Genomic DNA, 13182 nt, shown 5'->3' on the forward strand with positions numbered 1-13182 from the left:
GTCCTCTCACAAAAGGACCCAGAAACGGGTCAATTACACCCTGTCACACTCTGGTTGCGTAAATTCACACCCCCCGAGCTCAATTACTCTATCACGGACAAAGAACTCCTAGCCATCAAGTCAGCCTTTAAGGCCTGACGCCATTACCTTCTAGGTGTGAGACACACAATCACCGTAATAACTGACCATCAAAACCTCCAGTACCTGAAAACAGTAAAGGCTCAATCTTCACGACAACTACACTGGGCTCTTTTCTTCGCTGAATATGACTATGTGATCACGTTTCAACCAGGAGTAAAAAACGGGAAGTCCGATGCCCTTTCCCGTATGGGCATTGAAGAACAAGGGTACAAGACCCCTGACCCAATAGCCATTATCCCATGTGACAAACTCCTAGGAATCACTGCAACCATAACTCAGAAGGAGTTACACGAAACAATCCAAAACTTGATGAGTTCTGAGCAATTGCAAGAGTGGTGCACACGAGGAGAACATTACACGATAAAGGACCAGTTGCCCTATTTCAGAAACCGCTTATTCTTGCCAAACCAAGAGCTACGAGAACAAGTCATGTCCGGCTATCATGATTCTTTGATCGAAGGCCATCCGGGAATTGCAAAAACCTTAGCCAAGGTGAAACAGAATTACTGGTGGCTCACGTGGCGTAAAGACATTGTTCAATATATCCTATCTTGTGGGGTGTGCGCACAAAACAAATCATCCAAACAGAAACCGGCTGGACTCTTGCAACCATTGATATTCCACCAGCACCCTGGCACACGTTATCCCTCGACTTTATTACTGACTTACCACCCAGTCAAGGGTTTAACACCATTCTAGTGGTCGTGGACCTGTTTTCTAAAATGGCACACTTCATTCCTCTAAGGGGCCTCCCAAACGCTTCCACTCTGGCAAAGGTATTTTCTGAACGCATCGTACGGCTCCATGGGTTTCCTTCGAATCTGGTCTCGGACCGAGGTACTCAATTCGTGTCCAACTTCTGGAGGAAGTGCTGCTCCATGGCCCAAATGGACATCCGACTATCCACCAGTCACCATCCCCAAACGGAACAGTATCTACGCTGTATGCTACATCAAGCTGAAGAGAGCTGGTCAGATCTATTATGGATAGCTGAATATGCCTACAATAATTCCATACACACCAGTACTGGGCAAACACCCTTTTATACCATATATGACGGCATCCACGCACTTCCGAGTTGGACGTCCCTACGACCTTAGAAATCCCAGCAATTAAAACCATGCACACAACCATTTCTCAAACCTTCAAATGGGCAGCTGAACACTTACTCCAATCTAAGAATCGCCAGAAGAAATTTTCTGACCAATGCCGAAAAAAGCCCCCAATTACCAAGTCGGAGACAAAGTCTAGCTGGCATCTAAACATGTGCCCATTAAAGGAACCCGAACCTTCCGTCCGAGACACCTGGGCCCATTCACCATCACCTCTGTGATAAATCCAGTAGCCGTCAAACCAATGCTGCCATCTAATATGCAAACCCCTCCTGTGTTCCACGTGTCTCTCCTAAAGTCTGTTCAACCTGGGACCTGTGTAACACCACCACCGAAGCCAATAGTAATCGCAGGAGAGCCAGAATTCGAGGTCAAGGACATCCTGGATTCAAAGTATGTCAGATCCAGGCTATACTATCTGGTGGACTGGAAAGGGTATGGTCTGCAGGACAGGACATGGGAACCTTGCGAGTATATCGCCTGCTTAGGAGATTCCAACAAAACCATCCAACCAAGCCAGGACCAAATGGGAGGGCCACCTTGAGAGGGGCCTTGGGGGGGGGGAGTGCTGTCACGATTCCTGCCCCCAGCCCTCTGAGATATTAGGCTGGAGCCATGCCACGGTCACCTACTTGGCCCCTAAGGGCCTCTCCATCCCCCCAGAGACCCTCTTGGACTCAGACCTGACGCCTGTGGCGCCAATCTCACACACAACCCTAAAATAGACTTAGCATTGGACTTGCAATGTATTATGGACAAGATAGATGCCCCCATATAATTCAGTTCCTTGAACTGAGTGGGCGGTTTAGCCTTTTGGGTGTGGTACAGCCCAGGGATACCTGGGATACCTGAAGACTATTTAAACCACCCCCGGCCCGAGAAAGACGATTTGCTTTTCACTGCACCTGCAGCGTAACACTCACCGTGCTCGGATCTCTCCACAAGAGGCCTTCTTCTTTCTTCCGCGCCCGGCACTCCTGCAAGAACAAGAACACCATTGATAGTACCCTACCTTGAAGAGCATCCAGCTTCTGTCCATCGCTCCTCCAGTCTTGCGGGTTGCTACGGTGGTGTCATCTCCATCTCGGCATGCCTCATCCTACGAAAGGATAAAAGAACAGAAGAGAAGACATTAGTAAGCATTTTGCATATCTTAGCTTGCTCGAAAACTGTAAGAAGATTTAAACGCTTACCTCAACTCCCGCCAATCGGAGTAACTTCAGTTCCGGAGCATCCCGTCGACCTGCAAAGGGGAAAAGACATACCAGGTTGGCGCGAAAGCTTTAGGAGCCGCTGCACATCGCGCTTACTCACCCCATCTCATCTCCTCAGCTCGCATCCACGCTGGGTTATTGCAGCACCTAAAAGGACCCAAAAACGAACATTGGTTAATGCAAAGAAGAGCGATTAGCATTGCGCTCTGCGCTCTCACTCACCGTTGGTTCTATTCACCTCAGCAGCGCGTCGCCATCTTCAAACCTCTCTATCATCTAAGGAAGGAAAGACACATTATAAAAGAGACAAGAGCCAACAGAACTGTTCATAAGACTCATTCTACTTTCCGGTCAGGCTGAAGTCACAGCAAGCCCAGTCCGTCGGCCCATTGCCAGTGAAGCAACTAGGCAACATCGAGCATGCATCAGTCAACGGACCCCTGCACCGAAGGCATGACGGAGGGTGCGCTACACAAGAAAACAAGGTGAGGAGTGGACCAGGGGGAAGGTTTGGACCCAAGGAAGAGGGGGTCAAGCAAGCAGAGCCAATAGAGAGTTGAACTCTGGCAATCCTGTGTTTCAGGGCCAGTCTTCGGTCAAGCAGATTCCAGGGAAGAGTTTGAGGTCGTAGGAAGTCCAGACAAGCTGAGTGGCATCCCCGTGGATACCAGGTGAGTGTTAAAGTTCAATATCAAAGCTAGTCTTGTACAGGCAATATGGAGATTCTACTTCAGTCTCACATAGATCCTCTGTGCAGGCTCTCCTCTGTCCTTTGAAATCTTACATTTAAATATCCACCCAAGCAATCACTCAGTTACACCTCTCCTCCACTGGTAGAGTAATGATGGACTATATAATAACCGATAAAAATGCCTTCAATTTCCTGCTCACCTCATACTGTATCTCCACCATCTCATTTAATTTATTTCACAACAAATGCAATTGATACATTGTTCCAAATCACTAAAGTATTATTAGAAATCTAGCTGGATGAATCCTGCTGAACGCCCTGATTCTGTCACATGGAATAGCAGCATTGATGTGCTGATATACCTTTTTCTAAATGTTATTGACCAGTTCGCAAACAATGCCCTAAAAACGACCACAAAGCCATGACAAAAGGTATTTATCTTGTTAACAAAGCAGGATGCCCAAAGGAAATGTTTTGTGAGAAATTTCTCACTCTGAAAAACATGGTTACATTCTGAAACAACTGCTACTGATCCTTAATATCAAATGAAATTCTCAAAACCGAACACATGGGTAAGGGATAGGTGCTGTAGTGCTTATGGAGACGTGCTCAGGGTGAAGTGCTAAGAAGAGAAAAAGTAAGTGAAACCTCCCATGGGGAGGGTGAGCCTAAGCAAGTGCAGTAAATATACAGCGGCTGGGATGAAAGATGTGGGGAGTCAGGGCCCCGAGGATACATAAGGGCGCTACTGTGTGTTTAGCAGGGAAGAGAGGGGGAGAAGGAAGAGGTAAAGAGAAAGGTCTTGAGGCTTTTTCAGAACTTAAGTAGGTCCTGCTTAAGTTCTGAACCTCCTTAAGTTCCGACCTCCTAAGGTCCGAATTACAGTAGTTGTACCTGTACAGCACTGGCACAACTCTGGTGGCAGAGAGCAGACATGATGGCATTCAGTAATACCTTGTCAAGAGATATGTAGCTAAAGTCAGGATTCATGTCTGGTAACATTGCCTGGTTTGTCAGGGAGTGTTGAAGTTCTGTGAAATTGACGCGACTCAATGAGTAGACAGGGCAATGGAGTGGGAATCAGAGAGCACATTTTCAAAAGGCTGGTCAGCTTTTCATTTTTACCACTTAGACATATGTATAGATGTGCTCCAACCTTTCAACCTCTCTGAATATAGAGAGATGTATATGTCACTTTACCAAACGTCAGACCTTCGATAGAAGCGTTTTTCCTTCCATTGGCCTTTTTTTGTCCCAAGCGCTTACCGTCATGCTATGTGATGCGAGATTTGCCATCGAAGGCTTCTGCCGGTTGCATGATCTGATGGCGCCGATGATCTCCTCGAGTGGTCACTAAATCGTGAAGCGTGGTGGGAAGTCAAGGTGTCCTGAAGGGGCCGTGGGTGTGGGGGGTGGAATGGTCCTGCCAGGGGGTCAACAACCTAACAGCACTCCCCGTTACATTGCAGTCCAGGTTTGGGAGGGATAGGTTCTGGCCGAGTGAAAGAAACGTAATGGCCCTCCCCTTTTGACCTTTCTGTGTTGAGAGTCTGGCATTGGAACTGGAAAAGGAACCTGGCCCATTCCTATATTGGAATAATCAATGTAATGTGACATTCGAGTGTACTGCTCCACAAGCCTCACTTTCCAAATAAATAAAGCTGTGGCAACAATACTGTCCAGTGACATACCACCAGATGCATTTAAGGTTTTCAAAGGCGTACTGTCCCACTTCGACCTTGGATAGTAGCGCAGTTCCTAAAAAGCCTGATGCATTCTGGTTCTTTGACTATCAAATGACTGCATGTGTAACTATTGCCCTCAACATTTTGCCGATTTAGTCATCACACGAGTTTGTTTTCCAGGCTGCATCGCGAGGACTGTGAGTTCGCCCAAACAGCACCTGCTCAGGGGCGATGATGTCATCAGCTGCTGCCTGGATCTGAGCGCCCCAAGCATTTCCTTCCGGATTAACGGGCAGCCGGTACAAGGGATGTTTGAGAACTTCAACACGGATGGGCTCTTCTTCCCGGTTGTCAGCTTCTCCGCTGGAGTCAAGTGAGTGGGCTAGTTCCCTGTGTCTATCCACTTCCTTCACAACCTGCTTCATTGCACCCCCTGGGTCCTGCTCCCTCACCACCAATTCCACAGCTCCACCATTTGCTCTTGTTATGGCTGCACTTTAGTGTCAAGAAGTGATTGTAAAGCGCAAGCGCATCTCTGGGATGCGTCATATTCGCCAAATGTGTTTTATGCCCTAAAGCCGTTCAGATGATTTGTAAGTCTTCTTCGCTGGAAATGCAACGGAAAACTAGACTCTGCTGTCTAAAAAGGCATTTAAACCAATCTGTATTTCTACTATATTACCTAATTTTGCGAGACAGTCTTTCTCGTGTTTTAACCTACACAAGACAGTATTAGTCCAATAGTGACCCACGCTGAATAATCCAATAGTATTTAGGCCTGACTACTTCCCAAAATCTTTACACAATCATCAGCGAGGTAAAAACCATGTGACTTATAACATTCTGAAAACTTCTACTAGCCCTTAAAAATGTTAAATTGGCCTCCCATGAAGCACTGTCTTAACTTCAAGACTCTACCTCTACGTCAAAATCATCCATGGCCTCATACTAAACTACCTTGCCACCAGTGCTTTAAGTGGGCTAGGGCTAGCTGGGGCAAATCCCCAGCAGTCTCCAGAAACGGCACCCGCACCCGACTAGCCCCAGCCATGCTGACACCTGAAGCAGCCCGTGTAGAGGCTTCACGGTTACACGAGCTGCCTGCAGCTGTTAACACTTGGGATAAGAAACAATCCAAACTGAAGTGCTGACACCTACAAGCAGCAGGTCTAACCTTGTAGTGGGGGCTGCCTGATGGCTTTGTGCTCTGAAACAGGAGCGTTTCTGAATAAGTATCCATCACCCAGCATGAAGCCCATGGACTTCCCATGCTAGGTGATGGCTATTTATTCAGAAACAAAAGGAGAGATGAGTAGTCCAGCCCTCTCTTGTGTCAGAGTACAGAGCCATCAGCAGCAGGAAGCCCTTTAATTCAAGGAGCCCGTGGTTAAAGCGTTGCACCACACGGCTCCCGGAATGAAAAGGCTGACTGCTGGGTGTGAGCTGGGGCACACTGGTGTCACACTTGGGTGCGCAAAGCCCTTTCTTTTGTTTAAAAGGAGGGGAAGGGCTCATTAAAGGTAATAATTCCAGTGCGCCCCAGCGCTACTTCTTTCAGCAGCCCCACCCCTTAGGCGAGGGGGGGCTCTCAAAATAGGGCATGGCGTAAGTACACCTGTACTTAGGCCACACCCCTAACGAGAGCCCCCCTCGATTTGTAATCCCACTTAAAGCATTGCTCGCCACAGTATTCATTCCCTGCCAGCGTGCCCAGCAGCCATGGTTAGACTCCAAAAACCTGCTCGTCATCCATCAGCCAAAGTACAAAAATTTGGGATGCAGCTCGCTTCACTATCGAGACCTCCTCCCTGCTCTGAAATTGCCTTCTCCCGCCCCTCGTCCTCAAATCGGACCACCTGAGTTCTGATCTGCGCCCTGGCCATGCACTCTTATCCAGTTAGCCCTCCTTCCACCCCTGGATTCACGCTCCCCTCGCGCCGTCTTCATAGCGCAGAACAAGACCTCTTAAATCACATGTAAAATCTTTGTAACGTATTTAAAAAAAAATGTACAAGGCGGCACAGTGAAACAGAAAATAATACATTGAACGTTTTTCCATAATGTGCGCGTGCTTGTAAAGAAAGTGGGCAACCGCTATACACATGTCATGTAATAAGCATTCATGCTGCATCCATTACCCCTGCACTGGTCTCTCAGAGCTAAGGCTTGTCTGAGTAGTTCACAGTATGTTTTATTTATTTATTTTATTTATTACATTACTGTGATTTGTTTACATTTAAGACACCTTTTGCAGATACAGACAATACATAATCAATTCCATTAAAATATTCAGAGTATACTGTGACCACACCCGGGTTTCCATACCTTGGCCTGTGGTAGAGATTGGCAAAACCGTGTACCTGTGATTTTACCCCAGGCAGTCTTTATTTTATGACCTTTGCCCTCCTGAAGGAGCAACAGATCAGATGAGAGGAGACATGGCCTAACTGAAGGGTCTGCTAAAGGCTGGGCAATTGCCTAGATCAGGGATCAAAATAAGGGACTCATCGTTCATGTGTGCCTTACTGTTTTCCATGTGGTTCACTGACCCTGCTCCCTCCATACCCCTGTTCAATTGCTTGCTTTTCTCTAGGATTTCCCTGCTCTGTCACTCTATCGCATTGCTTGATCTTGCTTCCTAAATCTATGCATGTCTGTAAATTGTAGGGATCCGTCTTAAGTATAAGTATTTCAGACCTCTTCCCTATTTTCCACGCAGCGAGTGCGTTTTTTACTTTCGTTAATGCCATTTCAAGTGTTTGCCATGATCGCTTGCCTTTTTATTTCCAAACTCTCTCCTGGTTGAAATCCCCTCTATTGCACGAGAGCAAACATTACAGAAACTTTGCATGAGTGCAATTATAGTATGTAGTTTTGCTCAAAGAGGAAGATGAGAGCAAATTTGGAACTAGTTTAAGGAGTAAGGCAAACATTGTTGAGGTGCGCCAATGCACAGAGAGAATAGGTTTTTGCACTAGGGTCCTTTTTTGCACTTGTGGTAATTGCACTTGCACAAGTTTCTAAGTTTCTGTAATACTGCACCTGTTTTCGAAGGCTTGTTTTCTCTTATGACTGGCCGTAAGTACGAATCCTTCATTCCTTCAGTTGTGTGCATAATTGTAATTGTTTATTTGTAAAGCACTTATGCACAAGTGAAGTGCTTGAAAGCGCTTCAAGGCGGGAAGGGAACAAGAGAATACAGTCATCCTTCTGAGGCCTTGAAGATTCCGAATGATTTTAGCAAAAATAACTAGCATACTAGGCCTGAGGCATTTCTACTAGTGCAAGTGCATGACAGGAAGGAATGAGAGAAGGAGGGGGGGGCATGCAATCAATAAACTATGCCTAACGACTTGTCACATAGTGCAAGTGCATGACAACGAATGGGGAGCGATTTTAATTGATGTGCTCAATGGTGACCCCTGAAGGTTTGACATATCTTGGCTATGCCGGCACCTTCAGCTGCAGCAATAAGAACATGTGGCAGGTTGTGGATAATGCAGGGTCTTTCCTGGCAAAATACCCTCGAGAGATGAACTTCTCTCAGCAGTGGGAGGGGCAATGAACAAGAACTCACTCACATTCACACCTCATTGCTAGCTCGTTCTTCTATGTTTCTGGAGCCGTTTGACTTTGAAGGTCTAAGAATGTCGCTTCTTTGTAAATTTACCTTGCAGGGTGCGTTTTTTACTCGGAGGACGTCACGGCGAGTTCAAGTTCCTCCCCCCACCGGGATATGCGCCTTGCTTTGAAGCCGTCTTGCCAAAAGAGAAATTGAAAGTGGAACACAGCAGGGAATACAAGCAGGAGCAGAACAGTGCACGCGACCTGCTAGGACCCACCATCTCCCTTACACAAGCAGCCTTCACGCCGATCCCAGTTGACACCAGTCAGGTAAAAAAGATGCATGTCTAACCCCAACTCAGGGAGTTGTGGATGAAACCAATGAGTACCAGCGTGCATTGCGTCTCCTGTAGGGACATGGTATTGTTGGACCTATGCCAGTCAAATTGTCTCATAAAATGTCCCACTGCAAATCCCCTTCTGTTATATTGGTAATAGGTGAATGCACATTGATTTATGAATGTAATGTGGTAATATCCAGTACAGGAGTCCAGGGCCTACGTTACAGAAACTTTGTACTGGTACAAGAGCATCAGTAGCGGAGGCAAATTTTAAGTCGCGGGGGGGGGCAGCTAATAGGGTGCCAGCGTGAGGCTTGGGGATGCAGTGGGCCCCAGATGGGAGCCAGGGTGGACGACCACTTCCCCGACCCCGCTACACCACTGAAGGGCAATGATACATTGTATTAGCATGAGGGCAAAAATTGTCCTAAGAAAAAACATTTTTACTTGTATTTTGCACCAGGACAATGGTTGCCCTAATGCAAATAGGGCACGGGATTATCACTACGGAAAACATTGCCCTGCCCCAGAAACGTGCTGATGGAATATGTATTTACGCTGGGGCTAACCTATGAAATATTGCAGTAGTACAAGGACACCGTTTCTATAATAAGGGGCCTGGGTTTCATTTTCACTGTGTTTTCATCATGACAGTGTCTGCATCTGATAGCCCCCTCTCCAATACTTTACGTCACTCATTTATTTTTGAGGCAGATATTATCAAAAGATTTGATTGAAAATGTCTTTTGTAAAAGACACATATTTCCACACATGTGACCATGTGTAGAACGAATATACAGCTTCTCCTCCTCCTACTTCTTTCCACCACTCCTTCTCCTCGTCACCCCGACCCGTCTTTCACCCTGTTTCCAGATGCGGTCTCATGTGTCGCTCTTTGTAAAAGCCGAGTAAATACAACAATCAATACAGACATGTCATGAAGCATCACCATCACAGACGATACCTAATCACGCTTTGCCGCTTTGCTTTGATATTATCAACTCCACAGGCCTTACATTGTGAGGAGCTATCAAGAAGGGGAGGACTTGGCAGGTTAGAGTCGCAGAGCTCAGCCACCCTTCACTGAGCACAATATGTGACGGGTCAGAGGCACTTACCACCCTTTTTATGTAGGTAATACTGTCACGTGGGACTAGGATGACCTAGTGGCTGCCAGGTGTGTCCCCCAGAGTGGGGAGACGCTCAGAACCTCACCTGCAGTGCAGTATGGAACCAAAGCCCATGGTGAAACCCTGGCTGTAGACATCTATAAGGGGCCACATATCCCAGCATTCCTACAGCATGAACATCATTAATCAAGGGACAGAATATCAAGAAGGGAGGGATGCATCAGAGACAACCCCCTGTCAGTTTTCTCAAACAGAATGAAATCACTTACTCTCCTACTGCACGAACCTGAGAAATCACCAAGAGCATATGTTGGAAGGCAGCCAGTGATGAACGGGAACCACAGGCAGACATTACAGAGTTTCCAAGATTGTGTCGAGGTACACACAAACCTTTGAACCCTCACAAACAGTTAAACAGGGAAACTATGTGCCCACAGACCATGCTTTCCTAATTTTTCAATCCCAGACTACATGTAATAATGACTTTAGCGGTCACCTATCCAGGACCAATCAGGAAAAGGGAAACACACTAATAACAGAAAGAGCCAATCCAGAGTCAGATTACAAGAAAGCCCACAGCCTCCATGAGTATAAAATAGTCTGCAGCCATTAATTTGGTGTCTTTGTCCCAGAGGGTTTAGGCGCACCAAACACTGCTCCCTGTCTGGATGATTGGAAATTTGCTAACCCAGAGGAAAAGCAGTACCTTCTCTGTGTCCCTTAGAGGAAGGGACAACCCACCTCAGCGAAGGTGGACATATTGCTGGAGTTACTGAAGCAGAGTCTTTTGCACCTGAAGTTTGGGAAGGAAAGCTCTAAGAGAGATGCATTCTGGGACCTGAGTCTGGCATGAATCCACTGGAAAGAAGTGGACTATCCTGGTGAAACGGACGCCAGGCGAGTCACAAGACTTGTAAATGCTTTACCTGGTTAAACAATGCCAAGGGCATTCAAGAGTTTCTGAAAGTGAAACCTGGTGAGAGGAGAACTCAGAGACCGGTGAAAAGGACACAAGGACACACAAGGAAAACCATCTCCATTTCCAGAAGCACCTCAACACCTTCGTATTTGCTTATGCCTTCGCTCTTCCTCTCCACTGCTGATTTCCTGTCTGATACTGCACTGGTCACCTGGCTACCCTCTGATTTTGGCCCAGGTCCCTGCCCGTCCAGTTGAACACCCGCACTGCCTCCCGGCAACCCTTGCACTTGGGTCTGTATCTGTAACCCTACAGTTCCCCTACCTGCACTTTTGGACACCTGCTGTCTGCACTTACCCTTGAAATTGCCACCTGTTGGCCACACTTTTTGTTATTGTTTTGATCCCATGTACAGCAATGCCCCCTCCCCTTTCCCCTGGCACCTTTCCCCTCCTCCTCCACTGCACTTGCGTGATCTCAATGTCACTTGGCCTAGTAAGATCGTTGTCTCTGTCCTCCCTCTATTCCCCCCCTTGCCTCATCGCGCCTCGAAACACTTGTGTATAGGCGCGTTAAAAATGCCATATCATATCATATCCAGAGACAGGTGAAGTGAAAATCTGGTTAAAGGTGCGCCAGTAAGACATAGATAGTGAAAACAGTGAAACTTGGTGAGAGAAATGCAAGGAGAAATCAAAGAGTAGTGAAAAAATAAACCTGGTGGCAAAGACGCCAGAAAGTTCCTGAGAGTTGGGAAAATAGAAGGCGGATGGGAGATATGCCAACAATACCTTGAGAGTAGAGAAGGAGACTGAGAAGTTGCCTGACAGCAGAGAAATGCCTTATTACTGTGAATACTCCTGAAGGGAGACCAAGAACACACATTTTGGTGGATTGTTTTGTTAGATTAGGGCAAGACATTCTAGTGAAAGGTTGTTGATATTTCAGTTGCAAGGGGTATGCTAGATTCTGAGGCATGCTGGAGATGCAAACACAGAGTGGGTTCATTTGAACATATGATCTGCGAGTGCAGCGGGTTGAGGGTATTCTGGATAGAAATCACATTAACTATGAACGAAGTTTTGATGCTAGAAATTAATTATTATTTTAGAACCATATCCTAGGGGAGGAGGATTTTATAGCAGATCTGTCATACCCACAGAGGTGTTGGTTCTTCAGAAAATCACTGTCTGCAAAGAGAATTATATTGTGAGAATGGAAAAGTGAGCAAGCCCCCGCTCCCTCTGCGTTGCTAGAGGATATGCATCGGATGTCTTCAATGGAGAGGGTGATTTTGTACAGAAATAAGAAAATAAACCTCTATGAAGGAATCTGGGGTAGATTTATGGAGTTATAATAATTGAACTACTATTTATATATGAAGTTTGATTAGTTGCACCAATGTCTCTGCCTAGAGGTATAGATGTGCAGGAATTTAGTAGAGAACACGTCGAAAGGGATGTTTTTTTTTTAATGAGGTTGTAAATAGTTGAACTGTTCAATGTACCTGTGAGGGTGGGGGGAGGGAGGTGGAGTTGTATACATTTTTTTTGTAAAATGTTTTGGCTGTCATGTGCAATTTAGTTTTCAATAAATATGTGAATACAACATTTAAAAAAAAGAGATTAGGGTTTGGAACATTTTGTTTGGCCATCTCAGTGGAACATTTCCTTGGATAGCATAGGGTGACCCTGGGAGGACAAGGACTGATTAAGGCTAGGCATAGATTCCTTTTATTTAAACACCACATCTGAGGTTGGGAGCACGTCAACTCCCTCACTTTCTGTTGACCAACTCCAGACACGGTCTCCAGAGCCATTTTTTGGGGGATGTTAGTAATTTCCACTGCACCATATAGGTTTTCTACCAACCCCAACCTTTGAGTAAATGTTTGGTCGGATCCACTCTCAGGTTACCTTGCTTGCATCATTGCTTGACATCACCTCAAATTATAGACATCAACTTGGACTATTTTGCACAGATGTTTGTATGGGGCAATGCTTAATTTCTCTTCCCTATAAACAGTGTCTCAACCGCCCCCTCGACATCAATACTCTTCAATAGCTAAACTGATTGTTACCACACAGCCCAGAAGGTGATACCTGGCTGGTCCAGCTTCATGGTGGTGGGGTCCTCACATCTGTAATGAGCTTCCAGCCCAGTTCTCAGACTAGTTCAGATGGATGTTTAATAATCACCACTCACTTTGAAAAAGTGTTTTAAAACTGCATGAAACACATGTTGTCATGGTTTTGTGTTTCGAAAATGGCAAAGTGCAAAAGTGAAAGTGCCAACGTTAAAGTAACATCCGGGGCCAGATTATCTGACGTTTGCATCATGCTTAAAATGGAGCAAGTGAAGTTAGCACCAGTTTTTCTCCTTAGA

General features: G+C 46.1%; 1 protein-coding gene across 1 annotated transcript in view; it reads left to right on the forward strand.

The window, feature by feature from the left end:
• The window catches only part of RYR2 (ryanodine receptor 2), a 3854281-nt gene that overhangs the window by 1531325 nt on the left and 2309774 nt on the right, over positions 1-13182 (forward strand). Inside the window, exons 21-22 of the mRNA XM_069607971.1 lie at positions 5024-5216; positions 8521-8737. Of these exons, the coding sequence (XP_069464072.1) occupies positions 5024-5216; positions 8521-8737 (410 nt within the window). The remainder of the gene's footprint in view (positions 1-5023; positions 5217-8520; positions 8738-13182) is intronic.

Source organism: Ambystoma mexicanum, chromosome 4q, assembly GCF_040938575.1.
Source record: "Ambystoma mexicanum isolate Mex_15411 chromosome 4q, UKY_AmexF1_1, whole genome shotgun sequence".
Lineage (NCBI taxonomy): Eukaryota > Metazoa > Chordata > Amphibia > Caudata > Ambystomatidae > Ambystoma > Ambystoma mexicanum.